The following is a 25,070-nucleotide window of genomic DNA, read 5'->3' as shown; positions in this document are numbered from 1 at the left end:
CTGTCACCTGAAACGACTAACACAGGCGTGACCAAATGAGACCACGTTAACACAAGCACTAGCAGTACACCATTTCTGAGGCTAAGGACATCCGTGGTAATTACAAAGATCATGTTTAGCTTTGCACAATATATCGCTGGGGAGTTTTCACAACTTGTGCTGGTGTGGCTTTGGAAACCACAGATGCAAAAAGCAATTACCTGCAATGTGAAACACTTCTGAAGAGTCTGGGTAGGAAGCTTCAACGTTACCACTGGAGAAACAATTCGAGAAAGGTCCTTGTCTACCCCAGTTGCATTCTAGGGAAACATATTCAAAACCATAATGATACACCAAGTACACTTCAGGATTTTATTCTCTTATTTGGACTGCTAGGCAAAATTTTTAAACAAATGTGAACATTTTTTTTAGTGAAAACTCATTAGGTGGTGTATTGAGGCCATTTCAAGAGAATTTCTCCAAATGGAAAACAGGAGGATAGAAAACCTTCACATAAAAAAAGAGTAAGCAGCATGTGATTTGCTCTGCAAAAACGTCTTGTGTATTAAATAAAGCCAGGATTGCAAAATACAACTACACTATGTGTCAGCAGCACCTCCAGTAAGGATGGGGGAGATCATCCTTTTACATTAGGATTATTCAAGAAAGACGTCAGACATTTTCAAAAGACATTAATCAAACTGGCGCGCCACACAGGCCTTAGTGAATGGAGCATCACTTCAGGTATGACAAAGTCAGATTGACATTGCAGCTACTGTGATGCAGACAGAGCTCTCAGGTTAGAATCAGCAAGAAGCCAATTGCATCTTAGTCTCAGGTTGGCATTTCTTGTTTTGTTGTTTCCCATGGCTTGTAAAAAATGGAAATTAAAGTCACCAGTCACTGTGTTTATACTGTACAATGTTGCTGTTTACTGTTACTCAATTAAAAAAAAAAAAAAAAAAAAAAAAAAAAACACTTCCTGGTGTGAGCCTCTGTCAGTTTTACCAAAAGGACTGATTTCCCAGCAGTCAGTAGGAGTCAGCATTGGCCAAAAGGAGGAGGAGGCCTTACGCAGAGCAGAGAGGAGCTACAGCAGACTTGCACACACAGCATCTAACTAACTGTGTACGCATTATTATAACAGAATACTAGTCAAAGGTGCAGAGCAGAGTGTCTATCCGTGTATGATGTGATTGGTCTACTGAAGATCGGTATATTCTGAGCGACCGTGTTCTCCATGGCAACTATTGTATATTCCATAATACAAGAGAAAGATTTCAGTGTTCAGCCAGGACTAAACTTACTGTTACCTGTTGCACTGCCACCGAGACAGACATGGTTTTGGTATCTTTCCGTGGTCTACCCTTTTTCCTCTTTTCAACCACCTCAGCACCTTCCACGTCAGCTTTTCTCTTGGATAATGACAAAGACTTCATTATTGGAGTCTTGTCTTCACTGTCACTGCTGCTCTCCAGTATCTCTTTTGGCCGGGACTCTTTAACAACACTTACATCCTTTATTCTGCAAGTAAAAGTAAAACAAAAAATGTTTTAGTAGGATTTCACTCAACAGGAAGCATTTTCAAAATACCTGCTGGACTAGTCTGTTTAACTTAGGGCTTCTGATAGTGTAACTGTAGCAAGTCAAGAGTTGTGGAAGGCGTGTGTTCAGACTGCAGTTGCCTTGATACAATGAGACCAGCTGATGACTTGTTATTCAATGATCAACCGCCTTTACAAACAAGCAAGCAAGCAAGGGTCTAAAAAGTCTGAGTTCCCTGATGTTAAAGGTTGTTGCTTTCTTTTTAAATAGACTCGTTTAATATACAATAACATCTTTAAATACATCTATTCCAGTTTAGGGCCATGGGGATTTGGACGGTGAGTGAAACCTATCCTGGATATTTGGACCACAGGATAGATATCGCTCCTAAATGAAATATCTGAGTATAAAAAAAATAAAGTATCTAAACTCCAAAAGGCAAAACACACCATCCCAAGACAAAACCTTAGCTCTGCGTCTAGTGAATTAGAGCAAACGCCTGCTCTTACCTGTCAACAGGAGTCACGCTCACAACAGGAGAGGAAATGGCAACTCCAGGGGTGGTCTTTGACCTCTCTGTGAACCTTGAATCAAGTGCTTTCATTGGCTCAATCTTGGAAGACGATGAGTGGAGATTGTTAGCTTTTACTGCAGTGGAATTGACAACCGCCACTGAATTTGACACACCAGAGTTGACCCTTAGAAACGAAATTAAACAGAAGTCAAGAAGTTAATGCGAAATATCTGCAGTCTGTCACCCCCCCCCCCTCATGACTTCACATAACTATGATAAAACTGCATTGCATTTCATTAAAAATGTATAGAAATAATAGAGTCTGAAGATTTATACACTGAGCAAAATATTGGATACCGAACAGAGAATTGTTTGTTTGTTTGTTTTAGGATACAACATTCTTTGAGAAAATGACAACTCCAATACCTCATCAGGGGTCTGGTTCTGCATTCACTTCAGTATACAGTAGTGATGTGGACCACAGAGAGCACTTACAAGATGCTCTTTGTGTATGAACATGTGCTACATAAACAGTGTCACAATAAGAGTATAAACTGTGAAAGTGTATGTGTATGTAAGTGGACAGTTCATAGAATAAACAGTAAGTAAGCAACTCCCAGACTGAGGTCTAACCCATTTCTCTGCTGGGCATCTTCAAGGGGCTTTTGAGGAGCAGCAGTAGATGCAGACGCCAAGGGCTCGTGCTGTGGCTTCATGCTCACAGAATTGGCAGTGTTGGAGTCAGAGGAGGTCAGGTGCTGCGTCAGCTGTGAGGACACTGAAGATCCCGGCATAATGGGAACGCTGTTGAACAGGGCTGGGGAGAAATCTCTGTAGGGAAGACATTAAACGTAACGTTTTTAGTGACACTATTAATTTTGAATATCACAAGAATATCTAACTTTACATTAATGTTTTATTGTAGAGGTAACTAAAACACCCAAAGGTTATGGAAACATCAGATGAACAGAACAGCAGTGGTAATACTGGTATACCAATCATGTAGATAGGCAACTATCATTTAAGTAAACTAGTATTGGCATTCATAAATATAAAAATACAATTTATGGATTTAAACTTAATGTGTGATAGAGATGGAGACCCCCCCCCCCCCTCAGTGTAACAACAAGTGGAGGAGGCTTTATAATCGTGGGGGCATTTTAGAAAGGATGAGATCATCATGGACTACCTGATGGATCTTGCCATATGCACAAATTTTATTCTCCACCATTTTCTCTCTAGTAACCGAAAAACACGTTTAAATACTAAAAAAAAAAACTTCAAACATTATTATATCTGTACTGTTGAATCAGTTAACTCCAAGATAATGCAGGATATTTAATAACTGTCATAATTGTGAAAGTCCTTTTTCACATTTATCCACATTTTAAATCTCTCTGTGTGAACCCAGTGTTTTACATCACTCCACTATGTCAACACTCTTGTAACAGGCTTTGTTGTGCTGCTTCTCCATTATGGTGCTCTCAAAAGCACACACACATCTATTTCTACACTTCATAAAATGAGTTAATGGTGGCGATAACAAAAGCTTGTGTGTGTGTGTGTTTTTCCATAAAAAGTACAATTCCCGCTATGATGTGCTGAAATTCTACTTCAAACACAAAGCCTTTCCAAACATCACTTTTGTGTTTTTTCTTTTCAAACTGTGTTGATGGTATAATATAGAACAGTGGCCATAGTTCCAGAACTGGGAGGGACACATTCGTCAGGGAGCCAAGCACATGTCAGAGGGGGCAGAGATACATGGAGAAGCCAGCTAAGGCACATCAGCCTGGGTGTGTGGCCACCAGCAAGACTCAGATGTGGACCCTGGGGACACATCACTTGTCTCGGACTCCAGGTGAGTGGGGTGAGGCGGAGCTGGGTGACATGCATGTGCAGACCAAGCAGCTCGGAGCACGCGTGCCACCTGAGAGAGATGGAGGAGTGGGAACTGAAGAATCCAAGGGTCAACACTTCTGTCTTTTGGGTGCCTGGCCACAAGACTGAACTTACCCAGTGTCAAGCTGAGCGATGCAGAGAGGGGTAATTCTGCGCCGACCATCTGCTGTCCTTGTTTCAACCTGCTTCTTTAATAAATTCTATTAGAGAACACAAAATGATGGACCTATTATACCTGTTTCTTTCTGAGGACAAGAGATAACATCATGCAACGGACTCGAGATGAACGCACCTTCCGAATGTCCTCCAGGCTCTCACCATTTACCACACTGTTGAGTTTAGGTGTGGAGGACTCCCTGTTTGCAGTGCTTGTTTGCTCTACTACTTCTTTCTGCTGCTGGTACTTAAGCATCTCTGGATTTTCAATGATGGTGGTGCCCATCTGAGTTTCTGTTGTAATTGCCAAACTTTTCCCATAAATCTTTTGATGAATTGAATTCTGTCAAGAAAGCAAAGCATAAAGATGCTTAGGAGTTAAATCTCAGATCTTAAGGGTGAAAATTTTCCAAAGTCAATAAAAAGACAACTTGCACTGCCAAACAAGCCCGTTTCGAAGAGCAGATCAAAGAAATGAGCAGAACTGCATTCAGCCATACTGAATTTGGTCAAAAACGTATCCAGAAAATAAACAGAGTTAAATATTTTTTTCTGTACTTAACAAATTTAAGTCAGAGTACAGACTGGTGGAAACTTAAGCTGTACCTTTTCTTCCTCATTGAGTGGATCTCCGAGCTCATCCTGTGAGAAATCCAGATATGCTACTGTACCATCCATGGAGCACACCAAAATCCCCAGGCCGTTTAAGGTCCTGAAAAAGGACACAAGAGGAGAAAAGATTTCCATTACAGTTACATTTTCATTCAATGCAACGTTTCTAACATATGGTACAAACACAGACAGGATTACAGTCTTCTCATATAATATGCTACCGTGGCTGTTCATTTGTCTGTCCAGGATTTTTGTAGCCCACAAACCATTTGAACTATTGACTATTTGGTACACATATACTACGTGATGTCTACTATCCCCTTTCAGGGTGATGATTGACCTCCAAGGTTATTCCTCTTTATATTTTAATTTTATTTTATTGTAGAATCAACTCTTGGCAGTGGCCAGCAGGGTGGCCGTTGTGGCGCATGCATACGGGCACCGTTCTTATCCCTACCACCTTCGCCATCATTTCCCCAACCTCTTCATATCGTAAATCATTCTTGAGGCAGATGGAACACTTAAGTGCCAGCTTAAGTGAATAATTAAAGAAAACACACTAAATAATTGCAACACAAACACTGACTTAAATCAGTTTTAATGTGAAAAGATGCCAACGAAAGAAGAGAAGAAGCAGGCCACTAGGGTGGAGAAAAGAAGAGCTGCTCAGGAAGCAGCAAGCACATCAACCTCTGAGCAAATGAATGCTAAACGTACAGAGAAAGAGGATGAAAACTAGGAATGCTCAAGTCAAGTGTATTCACTGCACGTTATTGTGCTGTGCGCCGTTACTGGTTTTTCTAATAATTACTGTAATAAGCAGAGCTCTCACACCGATTTAACTAGTAGCTCTACAGGGGAACTTGATACAAAAATACTAAAATAATTCACAACAATATAGATATTTCAATGCTGGAATCACTCAAAGCTAGGTTAATTATGGAGCTTTTAGCAATTTGGTTCAAAAGAAAATTGTTGGAAAGAAAGTAAAAGACAGCTGAGGCTGAGAAACAATGAGGGAATAAGGTCATTTTTTTTAAAGCTAAAAACCCATTACAAATGTTAAAACACTACATGTGTGAGGTTAAAGCCAGCCCTCAGAAGACAAGTGCAAAACTGCTTTTATTATCACTTGTAAACAGGACAACCAGACAGAAGGAAACCATGCAAATACATGATTTAGTTAAGCTTTTAAAATGACCCCACCCAAACTTGGTATTTTAAAATATAAAAGGATATTGAATTGTAACATAGTAAAAAAAGAAAAACCCAGTTTAACATGAAAGTGAAACTTGCAGAAGTACAAATCACAAATGCAGTGAGAATGCGCTAAACGTGTTCTCGTACGGCTTGTGTGGGTCCGATCTTCAAATGACACAACTGCTTGCAATATTCTATCATCATGCTGATGGAGATGCCCAATTCAGAGAGTGACTGAAATTACTTTTAAAATGCACGTTGTACATTACTAATGAAACTTTACATTTTCATATGCACACCCATCATAATGGATTCATTAAACAGGTTTAGATATTCATTGCTACAAGGTGGCCCTGCAACATGAATCCAACATGCCTCATTGTACAATATTCACAACATTGTTCACTTGAAGATCATGCAGCCATTTTGTTAGACTTGGTGTCTATTCTGTTATGGGAAGTCAGCAGGAACTGCAGACTGCATGTCGGTGTATCGCAGGGCTCTCAAAGTCTGTATGGACTCTCCCTCAAGGCCAGCGGACAGTTTCTAGGATTGCTCTTTTAACATGCCATAGACAGGAAGGAGGTCACGGACACAAATCAAAAATCTGAGCTGCTGGTCATTCATCAGAAATATAGATGGAATAACATTGTAATAAAATATCAGGAAAAGCAACAATACACAGTGGAGGCGAGTGTGTGAGAACGTAGACTGTATCAGCTAAGGTAAGTGCTACTGCTACTCAACACAATGTCAGCAAATACCGTGAGTACGCGTCACACACTCCCATCGTCGTGTTGAATGTAAAAGCTGAATCCTCAACCTTACAAAGAGGAATTGAAATCTAAAAAAAGGCCAACACGTCTGAGAACTGCTCAGAAGATTAAAACACATATGATCATTTACTTATTAAATCATTAACACCCATAACCATGTAAAGATGTTCTTTTATTATTTTATGTCACTTTAGTCTTAAAACACAAAGTTGTTTAATACATCGAGGGCAGCAGAGTTTCATATTAAACACCAGGCAAGCTTGTGTGGTATTTCACAATTCACTCTGTAACCCACAATGAATGTCATTTTCATTTCAAGATTTACGTCCACAGAGAGTAAGACATCAACAGGCAGGCGGCGTAGTGCAGGATTTAAGACTCTGGACCACAAACCCTGACATCGGGGGTTCAAATCCTGCTACTGATGCTGGGCAACAACACAGTGTGACCCTGAACAAGTCACTTCACCTGCCTGTGCTACAAATGGAAAAAAAAAATCATATCTCTCAAATGTAGAACGTCACCTTGGATAAAAGCATCAGTGAGATAAGTAAATGATTAGACATGGCTCAGTAAATGAATAAAGAGACATTTCCCTATCACTAGACACACTCAGCTGGGTAGGTGAAGACATACTTACCATGTTATGTCCATAATGGACTTGTCAAACAGCTCGTGGATAACCACCAGAGGCCGCTTCAAGCATGTCAGCTGAAAAAGACAACAGTGCATAAGTTTGCAGCCCACAAAAGCGCAGACATTTCTATTTGCATACCATGTTCATGTATTTACATTTCATGATTTAACCAAACCCCACATATGGTAACTGGACTGTGCCTGAAAACAAGAGTTTTCAATCTGGGCTACTAATCCACATACTGACAGACTAAACAATGCTGATGATGGGATTTATTTATTTATTCACTCACATCTAATCACTTATTTTGCTCTACTGAAACTGGCCATTGATTAAGCAGTTAGCAAATCAGGCAAACGTTCAGTTGTGTAGATCTTCTGAAGAGACACTTCACTAGTTACTGCTGCAGCGTAAAGGCAAGGCGATCATAAACAGCACTGCACCAGCAGTTCAGCATGCTGTGCTTACATGTAGGACGCCAGAGTAAGCCACATGTCATAACCACTATTAAGAGTGTAAAGGAAATTGGCTTTTGTATTATTATTATTATTATTTAAACTCCATGTGAACATAAAGCTCACATAAACAGAATTAGTCTGTGCAATGCTTGGCAGCAATGGTGGGGATCAGCACACCGGACAAACACACACAAACACACACACACACAAAATACATTCAACTTTTTCCATTAGATGCCTTATTCTGCTTTACATAACCTGAATGTTTCAGCACTGGAAATAAAAAAAATAAATAATTCAGAAGAAACAAAAACTGACTGAGATTTATGGATATGTCATAATTAACAACCACATAACCCAAGCAGCAAGCAGGAATATTGTGTGACAGCCCCTGGCCTGCACTGAAGGTTTAACGCGTGGGCCTCCACTCACTCACCCAAACAGATACAGAACGGTCTTTACTGCCTACAGCACAACAGCAGTACGGGCAACTTGGCTTCTGGGAACTGCCATTTTTTTGTTTCTTCTTGAAAATCTTAGGATTGAATTTCTGCAGAAAAGGAATTAAATACTTTTAGGCACACAATTAAAATGCAGACTTGGACAGGTGGACAACATTTCAACTACTCCGTCACCTGGGCCATTCCCACCTCCCCAAGGAATACGCCAACTGCTGGCTGAAGGTGCCTACATGATCCAAGTTAGTGAATAGATTAATACTGCCCAGGGATGGCAACTCTTTCAAACTACAGCTTAAAAATTCTTTATAAGCAAACACCACAATGAGATTTACTACCATTTTACAGCTATTTAAGCTTTTTTCAGTCATGAAGTAATGCTCACCACAACAGTAACAGCCTTCCTATGACCCACGAAGTCCATGTTAGTTTTCCAGCCATCCCTCTCAATAATCTGCGCAGTGGGACCAGAATTGTTCATTGCGTGAGCAGAAACAAGGTACTGACCATCAGGGGCCCAACTGAGTCGCAACACGTGAGTTGTTCCTCCGCACTGCCAACACACAACACAACACAACCATTCAGAGAAGATCAGAGCACAAGTGTAAGGGTGAAGACCACCATCCAGGATGTTTAACTTAGCGGCAGCTGCAGTGACACACAGGAAAGCCAGAGGCAAATTCAGGTTCTCAAAGGCCTTTTCAGATCTCACTGGAATCTGCCCTTGCTGAACAGAAAGCCTCGAATTACACAATTTATTTCAAATGGCTTTTTGAAACACTTCATTTACCACGTAGTCACTGATGAGTATAAGCAGGAGTTCCACAGTAAAAAAGAAACACTGGTCATTCATTGAACTCAATTCGATACAAAAGGAAACATGCTACAACTTTAGAGTATTTACACAAAGGGCCAACATACTATCACAGTTTATAAACAAAACAGTAATACTAAATATAATGCAAAAAAAATACTCTTTCAAGTTTGTTTTTCCCCCCTTTTCTAATGCTGTATAATTTATAGTACTGTACTTTAAAAATGGCTGACATACGGGACGTGTAGAGCTAATTAAAAGGAGGCCAGTTACTGAATATTGGTATGGGCTTTGGGAACACTGAGACGGCCACCTTTTACTTCGTCCAATTTTAACACATTGTGTACAGTTACTAGCACCGTGTTCCATAAGCTCTGACATGGCAGCAGACGGCGTACACGACATACATAATGCGAGTGCTTTCATCGGATGCGTCACTGCAGAAGACAAGTTGCTGACATGCTGCTCCTGCACTCTGTAAGCTGGCATGTCAAAACACGGATATAATCTGCAATTTTTTGGAAAGAATGCAAATGACATACATTAATCCTTTTGGTTCAAAACATTTTTTATATGTATGAATACGGTTGTACAACACAGCTCAAGGTAACATCAAGTTCATATTGGCAGTCGGTCGTGCTTATCCTCCACAACAGACTCAATATTGCCCTCCACTCTGTTTTTCACCCGTTACTCATCCAGTTTACATATTCTGCATACATACAATCACAAAAATCTCATTTATTTCCTTCCTTGCTTTGTCTGTTCATTTTTTGTTTTTGGTATAACATTAAAAATCAACCATAAAGAGGAAATCCCATGGGCTCTAAAGCTTCTGCCACCTGTTACTGAAGACTACATTTTGGGGAGGCTGTCACAGTGGAGCAGACGTTAGCCCTGCTTTCTCGTAGATGGCGTTGTGCAGAGGTTGCATGTTCTTCCCTTGTCTTGGCAGGTTTGCCTCCCACATCCCAAACAGAGAGTGTCTTGGGTCAACAAGATGCAACTCCAAACCAGCCCTGTATTCGCACGTGTGCTCCTTGATGGACCGACTGTGTCCAGGGTTGGACGCTGCTGAGGGGGGCTCTGGTCCGATCCCGTGACCTTCAATTGAACTAAAAGGGCTATGGAAAGGGCTGAATGCAACACGTTGGGGAAAATGTAAACGTGTCTCAGTCACGAAGATGAGACTTTAATGTCAGAAGTGTTATAAATGAAAAATAGATTGTTTAAATTTTTCTACTCAGAAATATGCAAGAGATCCTCAGAAAAATCAAATAGTCTGTTAGGCACATTGCAGAATAAAAGAAAGAGATAAATAGGTGTGAGCTTCTGAAAACCACAGGCTTCCCTGCCAAACCACCGTAAAGTGGATGGTTTGATCAGTGACCTTTAGACAACCAACGGCGCCTACCTCATCAAAGGGCTTGGTGATGCTCGTTTCCAACTGCCAGTCCACAGTTCTCCACACCTTCAAGCTACGGTCATCAGCCTGGGAGGCAATGTACTTTCCAACTGGGTCCCAGGTTAAACCTTTCACTAGGCCCGTGTGACCCTTTAGAGTGGCGATGATCTCTAAATAAACAGACAGAGGGCCCTCAGGAATCCTTCAGTTTCTCTCCTCACAGACACTACAACAGTATGGTATACCTCATGAGCATTCTGACAAGGGCTTATTCACCTGGGAATTTGCGGGCATTCCAGATCACGATTGTATTATCCACACTGCAGGAAGCCAACCAAGCATCATGAGGGGACCAGGCTACATCCATCACATCTAAGGGTACAAAAAACCTGGTTAGAATACGGAAACAAACGGAGCCATGGGGTTTATAATTAAAGTAGTAGTTTCATAAAGCAAGTGATAATATAACAACTTTCCTTTAAATATGACATGAAAAAGGTAAACCCCCCCCCCCCTTTCAAAAGATACCCCCGCTCTCGTAATTAAAGTCGGAGTCGGTCTGGCTAATGCTTGACCAATGGCCTCCTGGCACTAACCATATTAGTGAGTACTTACTGATCGGCTAAACTGTTATAACTCTGTTGCTCTAAGTTCTTTGAGAATATCGCAGTAATATACTTTACCACTACTGTCAAAAAAGCAAAGCAAATGTTTCCCTCCATTAAGTTTGTCTGCAGTTCACTTCTGACGCAAGTAAGGTAATAAAGCCCTTGAGAGACGTGTTGGGTTTCTCACCAGACTTGTTTGTCTGTGACATGCGATTCACCAGGGGCTCGGCACTTTAGAAGGTGCGCAGTTTCAGAAAGGTTTTGAGATTCAGAAGACGCGTGCTGCACTGGCACTGCTTCAACGTAAGCCACGGCACCAGCATCACATTTAGTGGGCATTAATCCTGCTAACACCCTAGTGTATAAAAAGCTTGATTGTCAAATACATATTTCTAGGACTGATAAAATAATATTCATTATTTTCTTTATTTATTCTGCCTTTGAAGCAATTAAAAAGCTAGAAATATTAAGAGGAATTATGTCTTGCAGCAATATAATCGCGTCATGAAAACAGCACTACTAGAGGCGAGAATTTAACCTTTTTGGTAGCCAGCAGGACTAAGTGAATTAAAAATAGACTAGGCCTAATTCGTAAAATACACCACACTAACATAAGGATGAACAAAACGTTAACGTTGTAGTTTGCGTGTCACATTACATTTGCAGGAATTATTAAATCAGAAAGTGTCCTTCAATAAATTACGGGTACTTTTCTTAACGTGGATCAACGCGTTTAAAATTGAAACAGCCCAGGCACCCATACATTACCTCCTAACAACTCCCATCTTTGATATCTACAATTATGTTTACCTACAATTAAGGTCATGTGAAATGACTCTTTCCCCCCCAGATATTAACAAAGTATACCAAATCAAAACATGTGAATATAAATATTTTAAATTAAACATATCTGTACATTTATATGTACAGCTGATAAAAATTAAGGAGATGTTGCTTAATAAAATGGTTGGTTTGGGAAAGTCTTACAGAAACTCTCCAAACCTTTTTTTTTAAATTTTATTGTAATCATTCCATACAAATAGATAAATTTTTACAAAAAATAGGATTGAAAACAAATCAACCTCCACCCCTGTAAACCTTTTAAGACAAACAAAGTTACGAGAGCACACTTTGCCAAAGCAGAAGTATTCACAGAAGAGGAACATTCAAAGGCATTCGAGCAAACCTGCAGGCCGGACAAGACACAAATGGTGGCTGCAACAGCGGAGGGACATCCAGGGCCACACCGTGCAACTAGAACAAGGGACAACAAGGCACAAGTGCCATCCTCTGCCCTGCACGCCTTTGCTCACACCGCCTAACCAATTCATCTGCCCCTCTTTGGAGAAGCCCAGGCAGGGCCCACACTTAGGACAGCACGGGGACGGTCACAGGAGTTTTACAGCTGAAAACTGTTCTGAACTTAACACTCCAATGTGATATCATGAAGCTTTGTGGGCCTCCACCAGTTTCAACTACGGTAAACTTTCTTAATATTTTACTAGTTATGTGACACATCAATGGAAAAGCTGAATCCTGAAATAGTAAAATAAACAAAAAAGTAAAAAAAACACCACAAACATACAGAAAACAGCCAGACACTCAGACGCAGGGCACTAACCTCCTGTGTGGTTTCTCAGGATGGTTGCACATCTCCACTGCTCCACGTTGGCTAGTTTACTGCTTGAACCAAACACTGTACTTGGGCCAATGTACCTGGAAAGGATCAGAACAACCATTTATTTTAGATAAACAGATCATTGATGAATTCTCAGCAATTAAACTTGAACCAGGAGAAGGAGAAAACAATCCAGTCCAAGTGGGTATCGAAAGGCCATTTTCACCTTTCTTAGCAAGTAATCACAAAGCACCCACGTTAAAGGAAGGACAATAACACGTGGCACACTAAGGGCAGCGAGAGAGACATTTCTTCTGAGTGCTGCCAATGTTAAGTAAATAAGCCTTAAGATTTCCAAATGACACCAGAGTTTCCCTTTAATCTGCACGAGGCCATTGTAGGATGTCAGTTATGCTCTTCTGCTGTGACTGCTGCCCGCCACTGGCACCACAACACCCGTTTGCTGTAATGACGTCTACGGGGGTTTGTCTCTTCGAGATTCCAGCCAGCACATGCAACGTCACTCTACAAATCTTTAAAGGAAACACACTGCTAAATGATCATCAATCATAGCCAATTAAAATGTATTTCTTTTTCACATCTTCACAGATCAATAAAATCTCTAATCACACTTTTTAAATAAAAAACATAATACTGAGACAGTTTGTTCTGTTTTGGGCATCACTCTGTGAACCCCCAGTGGAATTGTTGGCCACCCCCACTGATTAGAGAGATGCTGTGATACCAGAATTTCCGCACTCGATGTCAACACCAGCTCTGTTTTACAATACTTCATATCTAAATGACGACACAGCAAAAGCAGAAATCCAATTCAATGGTTAAAGTGCCTCCATTGTTTCTCCCTTTTCTTTGTAATATAAAATTCACAAAGACGAAGTAACAACAGCCTTGATATGCTGGTATATCCATCACGGAGTTACCCAGCCATCACTTAAGTAAACTAGTATCGGCATTAATAAATATCAAAATATAACGCAGGGCTGGAATTTGAATGTGTAGTAAACACATATCATTATAAACTACCTGTTGTACACATTGTAAATTTATTCGCTGACATTTTTTCTCCTTACACTAACATATGAATCCCTCATAGTATAATGTGGGGAGGAATGCAGGCAGAATTTGACTCGAGTTTTACTGACGCTCACGGGCCAATGACGTTGAGCTTTGGTTTGAACTTTCCCAGGCTGCTAGAGCCTGATGAGCTTAGAATAGCACACCTTTACAGTGGTGTGAAAAAGTATTCAATCCCTTGAAAGTCATCCTCATTTTCTGCATAACAAAAGACTTCCAAACACATTTATCCATTCAGTACTCCACCTCCAATTTCTACATTTATTTATACCAAAGCACAAGACTACATAACAAATATAAATACACATGGTGTACATGCATTTTTTTAGCTTCTTAAAATTAATTCTTAAGTAACGTAAGTAAATGGTTATTTTCAGGGGTGTGCAAAAGTATTCCATTCCCTTGGAAGGCATCCTAATTTTCTGCATGACAAAAGATTTGTCCACATATTTATCCATTCGGTATTTATAATGTGAACTCTTATGCTGCAACAACACATTTCCAAAGTCAAAATAAACCATTCTGTGTAGATATTTATCTGAAGAAGAAAAACTCCAAAGTTAGTTTGCCTAAATATGTAAACCCCTGTGCTTTGGAAGCTCCAGGTTTACACAAATAGACAAAAAGGCGACAGTCCTAATTAAATATAATTAGATCCTACTTGAGATTGTCGGACAATCCCTGCAAAACTGAAGACAAAGGAGCCTTCTGCTGATGTGACAAACAAAGTCACTGAAACACCCAAGGCAGGAAATGGCTACAAAAAAAAAAAATACTGAAGCGATCTGAACATCCCATGGTGCACTGCTGGATCCATCATTCGTACTGATTTTAAGATTCTGTTATTAACATTTAAGGCCATCCATAATCTCGCCCTTCCATATCTGTCTGACCTTCTTCATGTTGCCATTCCATCCCGTAACCTTAGATCCTCTTCCTCCACCCATCTGACTGTCCCTCCCGCCCGTCTAACCACCATGGGGAGCAGAGCTTTCAGCCGTTCTGCTCCCAAGCTCTGGAATTCATTGCCTGCGGATCTCCGAAATATCAAATCATATTCATCCTTCAAATGTAAACTTAAAACGCATCTGTTTAAAATGGCTTTTTCTTTTTCCTTCTGATTATAGTGTGTTTTGTTTGGTTTTAATTTTTAGATTTTCTGATGATTTAAGTTGTTTAGAATTGTGTCTTTTATTTATTTATTTATTTATTGTTTGTTTGTTTGTTTGTTCAGTGTCCTTGAGTTTTCTGAAAGGCACCTTGTATAAATAAAATGTATTATTATTATTATTATTATTATCATTAGAAAGTGGAAGGCTGATCACAGCACCCAGACTCTTACTGGAACAGGCCGTCCTGCAAAACTCAACATCAGAGTCAGACGTCTGCAGTGCTCTGTGACTGAAACAGGAGTGAATTTCAAAAGCTCTCCCTAAAACAGGCCTCTATGTGAAGGTAGCAAGTAAGAAGCCATTCCTTAAGAAGGTCCACATAAAAGCACATGTGGCATTTGCTGCAAAGCTGAGAAAGGCCCAGTTACAATGTGGGAGAAGGTTATATGGTCAGATGGGACCAAAGAAGAACTTTTTGGCCAGGCTTAAAAGAGATATGCATGGCATAAAACTAACACTGCCTAGGCCTCAAGAAACACCAAACCTACAGTGAAATACGGTGGTGACAGCATCAGGCTATGGAGATGTTTTCATGTACTGGGACTGGGAATCTTGTCAGAAATGAAGGGGCAATGGATAGATGCAAATCCCACACAACAGTGCAATAGAACTTGTTCCAGAGTGCTATGAACCTACAGCTCAGGAGAAGATTCATCGTTCAACATGATAGTGACCCTAAGCATAAGGCCAAAGTGACACTGAAACAGAAAGGTGAATGTTGTGGAATGGCCAAGCCAAAGCCGTGCTCTTAACCCTGTTGAGAATCTGTGGCACGACTGGAAAACTGCTGTCCAGAGGCGCATCCCACCAACCAGGAGGATCTCGATCAATTACACCAAGAAGAATGGCCAAGAATCACTCATGAACAACGTGCAGAACTGGGACCTACTCAGCCCAAAGGAAAGGGTTCTCAACAAAGGATGAATCTGTAGGCGTGAACACTCACTTTGGAGTTATTCTTCTTCAGTTAAATATCTACAGAGAATGGTTTATTTTGACTTTGGAAATGCATTGTTACAGCGTAAGAGTTCACATTATAAATACCGAATGGATAAATATGTGGACAAATCTTTTGTCATGCAGAAAATTAGGATGCCTTCCAAGGGAATGGAATACTTTTGCACACCCCTGAAAATAACTATTTACTTACATTACTTAAGAATTAATTTTAAGAAGCTAAAAATATGCTTGTACACCATGTGTATTTATATTTGTTATGTAGTCTTGTGCTTTGGTAAAAATAAATGTAGAAATCTGAGGTGGAGCTCAACTGGAAGTCACAGCCTGAAAAAAAAACGACTAGCTGCGCTCAGTGAGCCTAAATAATAAATACGAGGCTGTAATGACCTTCCTCAAAAATAAGATGACTGAATAATAGCGCAGTACAAATGAAACATACAAAGTGGAGCTACAGAGTCAGTGCAACTGCTTGTGTTTTGAAGGTAGCAACGGCATGTCAGCTGGTTTGGTATTAAACTCAAACTCGGGGACAGACGGCAGCTCCTCAAGACAGTTTCCATCTTAAGATTTTAGTACGCTGTTAACAACAGATTAAGGTGCATTAGAGCAATACAGGCAACAAGAACATGCTTAGACCTTACCGTACAGTCCTCTTCATACTGATCAACGTCGACAGTGAAAGTGGACTACTTGGCTTATACTAAAAAATGGATGCAATTTTGTTTTGGAGTAGCTTAAGTTGAGATGCCTGTATTTACAAGGATACGTCAAGGTTCCCAGGCCATGTGAGCACACCCTCTCAATACTCACGCAGCTCGCCTCCACACCATGATCAGCTTGTCGTCGCCGCCTGATGCCAAGTACAATCCATTATTTGACCAGCGGACGCAGTTTACACAAGCTAAGAGATAAGCAAAGGAGGACTGGTTAAGGGCAACAGCTGCAAAAAGAAATGTCAGCCTTAGCATCTGTGGCTTTCATTTGTCAGGGATCTTTAAGATCTAAAATATAATTTATTTCATTATGCAGTAATATCATAACTAAAAGGAAAGCCCATCAAAAAGTAATCACAATTAGAAGGAAAGTGGAAATTACAACATTACATAGTGAAAAAAAAAAATTCCACCCCCAAGAAAACCGCTATTGCTGGGAAAATGTCAACATAGAAATGACATTAAAGGACATCTCTAAGTTAATAAAAAAACAGTTTGCTCATGGTGGCATAAAATCATGAATATGAAGTTAAAGCAATGGTACATATTTTTCAAGTTGCTAACCCCATGTAATTTGTAGTGATGATGGAGAAAAATTTTTAAACACATAATTTTATGCAGAATGAAGAGAAAAACGTCTGATTTTGAACTGAAGACCTGCCTCTTCCTCTCTCATTGGTCAAGAGTCCTGTCTTCAGTTCAAAATGTGTTTTCCCATTTATGATGTGCTAATATGTGATAATTCAGGAAGTTATGTACATTTCCTTCTCAGATATCAATTTACTTTGAGCTTACGACTGGATAGTGAACATGTGGATTGTACGAGTAGCATGAGGAGCCGTTTTTCTTTTTCTTATGGACATTTTTCCCACCATTTGACATAATACAGCACTGGTCACCATTGGGTGCTAGTATATCAAACATTTTTCCTCTTTGTTCTGAATGAAAACAAGATGAAAAAATTGTTCTCAGTTGTTACTACAAACTACATGGGGTAAGTGACGTATAAAATCATTCTTTCAAGAGCCTGCGATTCTGCAACTTAACCATAATAAACTTAACAAGAGAGAGAGGCATACCTAAGTGGTTATCCATCTGACACAGCATTCTGGGAATGTTCTCATTTTTCTCATCCTCTTCCCGGAGGACGGGTGCCATATTCCAGATGACAACCTTCCCAGAATCTTCCCCTGGAAAATAAGCAGCAAAAAGAGACGTCTCCCAAATCTATAGACTCAAAACTGCACATGCAACGTACATGGTCTCTGCTAGGCACGATGAACTTGACGTTCCCTTTAGGAGAAGGCATCACGGCTCTAAGCCCAGGCCAACTGTAAGCCTGAACCAATGCAGAACGAGTGGCTGCCTCAGCATCAACAACAACTGTGCCTCGCAAAAATGAAATGCAAAGACTTAGAACACTGCAACTCGTGAGGATTGTTGGGTGGGAGCCCAACGGGTGCAGCGGGTGACACCTCAGCACCACACTGGAGGAGGAGGAGGGTGAGGGCTTTGTTATGGTGGCTGGAGTGCCAATCTTACCACTAACCCCTTCTAGTGTAAATGCAGTAAATACTGAAATAAAATTTAAGCAGAATTCTAAAAACACTTCACTGTCAAAGGCTGAAATTTTAAAATAAAAATAAAAAATAACGCTGTACAAGTATCCATTTCTACCATCTACACGGCCAAAACAAGCGTTGCCCACAGAATTCTACAGAGCCCCCGTCTTCTCAGGTGAGAGTCTCACCAGGTGTGCAGAGAATCGGACTTTCATTGCTGAAGAGGCTGGTGGTAACATGGCACTAATAAAGACAAAGGATTCTTTAAATTGAACAAAGCATTTCAAAGGGGAAAAAACGGAGAAGGAGAAAACGAAGCCACGTTGATTTCTTCATCTTTTCATATCCATTTTTATTTTTCCTCAGTCTGCGTAGCTGATATGTCGGTCACAGACGTTCCACAATGAAATGAGCCAAATCACAAATGAATGACTTTTCTTTAAACATTATCATCAACTTTTTGTGGTCTACAGATATGAACACATGAGCGCGTATAATTAAAGGACAAGCTGGTTCTGCGCTTCACAGTAAGTTTTAAGGCTTGAGTTTCCAGAACGCATGTGGTCCATTAAACAATGGGGCTAGTTATTTCTTAAAATGTATTTAATAAAAATACTTGCCATTAGAATGCAGTTTCATAGAGTAAAGTAACATAACTGTGAAGAAATAACTTTTGGTTTGAGAAAGAGCAAACTTGTCCTTTAAATGTTTTCTCATGCATCTGCCATGAACTCCACAATCAAACCAGTTTGGTTTTACTCTCTAATACGTCACACAGAACTGAATAAAGAAAAGAAAGCAAGGAGTGGGATGATGGGTAGTGGCGCTGCGGGTGGGCTGTCTGCACGGAGAGTGTACTGTGATGGGCCCTGCAATACACGGTCATCCTGTCCAGGGCGGCTCCCTGACGTGCACACAACGCTGCCCGGACAGGCGCCGGCTCCCCACAACCACAGCGTGGATTCACATTTAAGGACATCAAGGTTAAAAGGGGTTACCTGCTAGTTTTGAACCCTCTAATCGTGAGCACAGTGAAGGTGCCTCAGAAGAGCAAACTCGGAACTCTAATGAGCCATTTAAAAACCTCCCACTGGCCATTCCCCTCAACGTAACACACCAAGGGCCTCGTATTCAGCACTCGGCCTCTTAACACAACGTCGCCTCAAAGCCTACACGTCGGTCTAATGCACTACTACTACAGGACCAAAAACAAATACAGGAGTCACACAACGAGGAAACGGAGCGCAAACAAACGGCAATCCAGTCGCTCGACAGGTCAGGCCGCGAGTGCCTCTCTTCACACTCACGACATTCTCCACTCCCGCTTCAGTGTCCATAAGGGGCCTGCAGGTCTTCCTCCCACAAGCCAAAGAAAGGCAGGCGGGTTCAGCTAACTGGTAACTCCAAACTAGCCCAGTAGGGGTAACGGGCTGGCATCCCTCCAGAGCTTCTCCTGCCATGCACTCCACTCTGCCAGGATAGGCCTCAGCCTCACGGTGACCCTCAATTTGAATACATGAGCTTGAGAATATTGTGAACGCAACAATAAAAAAACACTTTTAAGCAAATTCTTACCTTGTCCACCAGTTGCAAATTTTGTTCCCTCTGGATGGATGTCAACGGAAAAAATTGGCTTCCCTGAAAAATACCAAATGATACAAACGTTTTACACAAATTACTCTTCAACTACCATCCATATGGCTGGCATATTAAGAGACGCTCAGTGTGTAAATCCAGCTAGAGGTCAGTGCACATGAAACAAACTGCGACAAATTAAACTCAACTCAGAGAATGCCTATAAATAAACTCATAAAATAAATACACTTCTGAACTCTTCAAATACCCCGGCGTGATGTTCAAAATGAAGGCAATGATCCAAATGTCAGCGTTTTTACACATACAGAGTCAGGTTTTCACAGAAGATGCCAACTGCCCTCCTACTTCAAACCCTAAAAACATTTCATGTCAATTTACCAACAGATGTAATCAATGCACAACTACAGTCAAGGCTTCCAGTTGGCAGCTGGGTGGCACAGTGGAGCAGAGTGCTGGGTCTCCTTGTTTGACTCCAAGCTGAGGTGCATTGGACAGAGCTGTGCCAACTGGCACACGGCACTTCTTCAGTTGATCGTGCGAGCGTCTTTACCCTACGACGGACTGGCGACCTGCCCATTTCCTGCCTTGTGTCCAGTGCTTGCTGGGAAAAGGCTCCACCATCCCCGCAGCACGGCTCAGGACGCAGCTGTTTACGACTTGGATGGCTGTTTGTCACTTGTTACGAGAAAGCAGTCTTCTGTGAGGAAGAGTAAAATAAAAACAATGTCCACCACCTTCAGAAACAGCTAGTCCAGCACCGAGGGAAGGAGAGCCACGATTAATATAAAAAGGTGAATATCACAATACAATAAAATGTGGATGAGAGCATCAGAAGGCTTTGCGCCCCAGAAAACAAGTTAGCCAAACTGTTCTAGGAGGCTGAGACACTAAAATGACCGGACTGGACTTGGGAGTTCCCTGGAAAACCGTCTGGAGGTCGGCTGGACGCGAATCCCAGCAGTACATCACACCCTCCTACACGGACCGGCTAGGTGTGTCCTGTGAAGAGTCCACTCGGTGTTTGCACAACAATCGCTACACGCGTAGCCGCTATAATGGCGGGTGAAAAAAATAAAAAATCAAACAGCGAATTAACATCAAATTTCTCTCAAATTTTCTCTTTTTGTGTAAAGCAGTTTCTGTCTGGCAGACATTCCTGTCCTCGATCATCCTCCCTATTCAGCTGATTTAGCTCCCTGTCATTTTTACTTGTTCCCAAAAATCAAAGGTGACGTGAAGAGAACACATTTTTCCTTCAATGGATGAAGTGAAGACAGAAATGTTAAGCCTGTTGAAGAGCGTCAAGCAAGAAGCCTTCCAGCACTGTTTCAATCAATGGAGGATACACATGGAGCGGTGCAGAGTATAGAGAAGGGGACAATGATTAGAATGCTCCATTATTCATTAATAAACATTTTTTTACCAATCCGGTTATTTTTGTGTCTCACCTCGTATAACATTTCAGTAATTATTACCACTCTGATGCTGATCTTTCTGAACATAAAATACATCATTACAATAGCAATTGACAAGAAGAATTCATAATTAATTGCAGAATTACAGTATTTGACGGTTCCTCTACAGTGCCTCTTTCTCTTGCACGATTTGGCTCAAAAATTAATCAGCACATCGTCATCTCATAACAGGCTTAAGTTTCAAGTTTGGGATTTTTCTGTCCAGCCGATTTAGCTTGAGACCGTCCTCAAGAAACTGACACACAGACACAAACCCATCATTGAGATGTCGATGTTTTTGGTATCAGGGGACACTAAAACCTCGAGATCCGTTCAAAACTTGAGATTGAAATTTTTGACAAATCTAAAGCTTTTCCTCCTCTGCCACTGACGAAAGGTTAGGTTGGGGAGGACACAAAGAAGAAAAGAGGGATAGAAGGTGAGAATGAATAAAACCAGAAACAGTGGGATGAAATGTCACTCAAGACGCGTCCTTCTGGTATGACCAGCAGGTCTCAAAGCACCTGAAAAGGATTAAACGAGTTAAGAATAAAGATATCAAAGGTTTCACTCTGTAACATTTACCGTCATTTGTTAGGTTTTTCGTAACCCACCATTCACAACAGACACAGATCACAATATGTTACAAAAAAACAAACCAAAGCACAAATTATATAAGAAAGATAACAAAAACACAAAGAAACCTTCATTAAACTGAAGTGTCCACCTGACCGTAAGGCTGCACACTCGGCCACCTCGGTCACACGGCAGCACGCAGGCCAGGATTTAAATCAACGCAGCACTAACCCCTGCGCCGCCGTGCCATCGGATAGACGGGTTCAAAAATGTCTGCATGTGTAACACCACCAATTGAACAAAAAGGACAGGCGAGAAAACGTAAAGGAATACACTTTCACGTATGTAGCGCCTTCTTCGAAGTTGGTAATTAAATCGCACCGACCATCCTCCTTCCTTTATAGCGCCCCTCACTGCCATCACCCGAAGGACACGCACGGTGAGATGGAACAAGAAAAGTGGGGTCAGAAAGGGAAACGCCACCGACGAGGGGGCTTCACTTATTTCAGACGAAAGAATCAGCCAAAGGCGGTCAAAGCGGAGCCCCCCGGTCAGACCGGCAGGGTATTGGGGGCTCGTCCTCATGTCAGAGCGGTCACCTGTGGATCTCCTCCTCCGAGCGACATCGGTGCGGCCCGGACAAAGTTTTTGGAGGTCTTCGCGTGCCGAGCAGGGGGTGGGCTTCAGTGGGGGCTCACTGCCCCGACCGCAGCCCTCCTGGGCGCCGCGCAAAACTTTCGTTCCGGAGCTCGTACCCTGCCCAGCAGGTCGGTCCCAAACTTGTGGTCCGGCGGCCGGTCCTCCCCCCATGGCGAATGCACGGCACAGGTGTCCGCTCCGCACTCACCATTGTGACTGACCCAAGTCGGCTTCAAGAGCTTCATCTCCTCCTCCTCCTGTGCCGCCGCTCCGCTCCGCTCCCCTAGTCTCTGCGGCCCTCCACCCGCCTGCACTCACTGCGTGGCACCGCTTCGCCGTGCTGCTCGCCCCCCAAGTCCGTGCCGCGTCCGCCACTCAGAGCAGCGCCATCGTCGCCCCGCCAATTCCTCTCATCCCTCCGGCTTCCCTGCAGCGGCGGCAACACAGGAAGTGGCCGACCTTTCCCAGCGCTCCCCCTGGAAACACGGGCCCCGGAAAGGTCAGGTCCGCCGGCGCCTAGGCCCGGGCCGCTCGATCTACGTGGCCGGGCTCATTTCTCACTTAACAAAAAAAAAAAAAAAAAAACAACGACGTGGGCTTCAAGTGAGGATCCCGAGCGCCGTCTGCGGGGGCTTTAAAACGGAAACAAAAGTCAAAAGAAATGGGGGGTCTAGTGGTGGGGAACTGAACTGGCCGAAAGCAGTCGGGGGCGGGGGGCCCAATGGGAGGGGCCGCAGCTCATCGTGCTAACCAGTTTCTTAACTGTGGTCGGCACTTGCTGCAGTTATTGGAACACAAATGGTGTTTTTGAAGCCCTCGCCTCCTTTCAATGTGATATGGCAGAGACATCGGGGAAACATTCAGCAGAAGAAGGCGCAGGGTGGTGCAGTGGTTGGCAGAGCCAGGGTTCACATTGCATGCGCGGCTGGTGGTCTCCCCGTCTCTGTGTGTCCAGCTTTAACTCCTTGGGGTCGGTGCTGCCGTGTGCACCAAGCTGGCAGGATGGGTTCAGCAGCCTTGAATTGCTCCATCTTGGCAGCCCAGCTCTGGTGGTGCCACCTCTGCTTGGCAGCAAATCCCAGCCCAGGTTCTCTTCATGTGCAGCTCCTAGCTGCCAACCTGCATTCGGGATTCTGACCCCCTTGTTTGGCGACTTTCCGTCTAAGGTGGGTTTTGTAATCCAGTATGCATTTCGTCCTGAGCTCTGTACTTGTGATGGCCAATGTTGTGCCCTTGTCCTGTCACACTTGTCCCCAAGACTGATGTCACCTGATTAAGGGTGACTAAAAACTCCTTTTTATTCCATGGCATTCTCTGGTTTCTTCTATTGAGTGTTTTTATGTCTGTTTTATTGTTTATGCGTTTTATTGTTAGCCCTTTGGGTCAACAGCAGTAGTTTTGAGATGTGCTGTATAAATGCATCGAATTGAAATTGGGTCCCCAAATAAGACAAAATGAATGTGCATTACCGCCGTCCTTGGGAAGTATTCAAGACGTAAAGCCTGCACTGTCAGGAAACTGAGGCCCAGCCATTTAATTCAAAGCATCCTTTCAACAGTTTCAAATGAAGAAATGGGTTCAAAGAAAAATCCTGACTGGACAGAGCTTGTGTTCTGCTGCCCCCGTGTAATAATCCAAAAGGTGCTTTGTGACGCCGATTCCCAGCACTTCTTTCTGATCAACTCGCCTACTGAGTCTTGCAAGCTTTTCAAGACCCAAAGTGTTTTCACACAAGAAACCTGAAACAAACTCCATGGTCGTGTTGTTGAGCTGAATCTGTTAAGAGCGTTTCCAAGTTTTGGGGCTGCTAAGCTTGAGTCGGGTAGAGCATCACGTTGATGCACAGCTTATACTTGTGCGTTTTTGTCCCTTTGAATGAAACACCACAGAGAACTGCATCGGGTGTAACTACTGCCTGCCATCACTAACCGGGGCCTTTCCCAGAATTCATCCACTACACCAGAGGTCTTTATTCCTTTTTGCTTCTATTTGCTGCTTCAAATGAAGAACAAGACACTGTAGAAAGGCTCGGCCTCTGAGTAATGTTCAAAACAATTAAAACAGCAAATAAAAGATTGGGTTGTATTGTAAAAACTGTTGAATATAAAAGAAGGGACATTATGCTTAGATTTTATATAATGCACTTGTGAGACGACATCTGGAGTATAATAAACACAAAGCAAGCGGGCACATCTCCAAAGTTAAGGACACGTCGTACTGTGACCTGTTTAGTGTGAGCAGAGGAGACACGGAGGGGGCCTAATCCACGGCTTCCACATCCCCAAAGGCACCGATTGATACGCTAGACGGGTTTCATCTTAACGGTGAATCGCATGTCCGAGCGCACCAGTGGAGACTTAAGGAGAAACGCAGTCAGGAAGCACTTCAGTACTCGAGGAGTTGTGGGACTCTGAACAAACCACCGAGGCACGGAGTTGAAGCAGAAACCTTCACGACCTTTATGGGGGCTCTGGGTCAGATTGTGGGACAGCTTGGCTATTAGCTGAGAAAGACGGCCAGCCGGATGGACCAAACTGTCTCTTCTTATTTGTCATTTCTTCTGTTCTAAGCTAATGAGCTTGACTGACTTCATGGCTGCTCTTGTCTGGCAAATGCCTTAC

At 42.3% G+C, this 25,070-nt stretch overlaps 1 protein-coding gene across 1 annotated transcript in view; it reads right to left on the bottom strand.

Annotated features, from left to right (window-relative positions):
- Positions 1–23,103, bottom strand: part of LOC114669276 (protein HIRA) — a 32,021-nt gene extending 8,918 nt beyond the window's left edge. The window contains exons 1-17 of the mRNA XM_028825514.2: positions 22,658–23,103; positions 19,760–19,822; positions 17,702–17,812; positions 16,720–16,810; positions 12,686–12,780; positions 10,733–10,828; positions 10,466–10,626; positions 8,623–8,790; positions 8,216–8,329; positions 7,325–7,395; positions 4,703–4,808; positions 4,233–4,439; positions 4,055–4,140; positions 2,672–2,869; positions 2,034–2,222; positions 1,293–1,503; positions 201–299 (exon numbers count right to left, since the gene is read on the bottom strand). Coding sequence (XP_028681347.1) covers positions 201–299; positions 1,293–1,503; positions 2,034–2,222; positions 2,672–2,869; positions 4,055–4,140; positions 4,233–4,439; positions 4,703–4,808; positions 7,325–7,395; positions 8,216–8,329; positions 8,623–8,790; positions 10,466–10,626; positions 10,733–10,828; positions 12,686–12,780; positions 16,720–16,810; positions 17,702–17,812; positions 19,760–19,822; positions 22,658–22,694 — 2,103 coding nt within the window. The 5' untranslated portion in view covers positions 22,695–23,103. The remainder of the gene's footprint in view (positions 1–200; positions 300–1,292; positions 1,504–2,033; positions 2,223–2,671; positions 2,870–4,054; positions 4,141–4,232; positions 4,440–4,702; positions 4,809–7,324; positions 7,396–8,215; positions 8,330–8,622; positions 8,791–10,465; positions 10,627–10,732; positions 10,829–12,685; positions 12,781–16,719; positions 16,811–17,701; positions 17,813–19,759; positions 19,823–22,657) is intronic.
- Positions 23,104–25,070: the final 1,967 nt, after the last annotated feature.

Source organism: Erpetoichthys calabaricus, chromosome 18 (genome assembly GCF_900747795.2).
Source record: "Erpetoichthys calabaricus chromosome 18, fErpCal1.3, whole genome shotgun sequence".
Lineage (NCBI taxonomy): Eukaryota > Metazoa > Chordata > Cladistia > Polypteriformes > Polypteridae > Erpetoichthys > Erpetoichthys calabaricus.
This window is presented reverse-complemented; position numbering and strand designations above follow the sequence as displayed.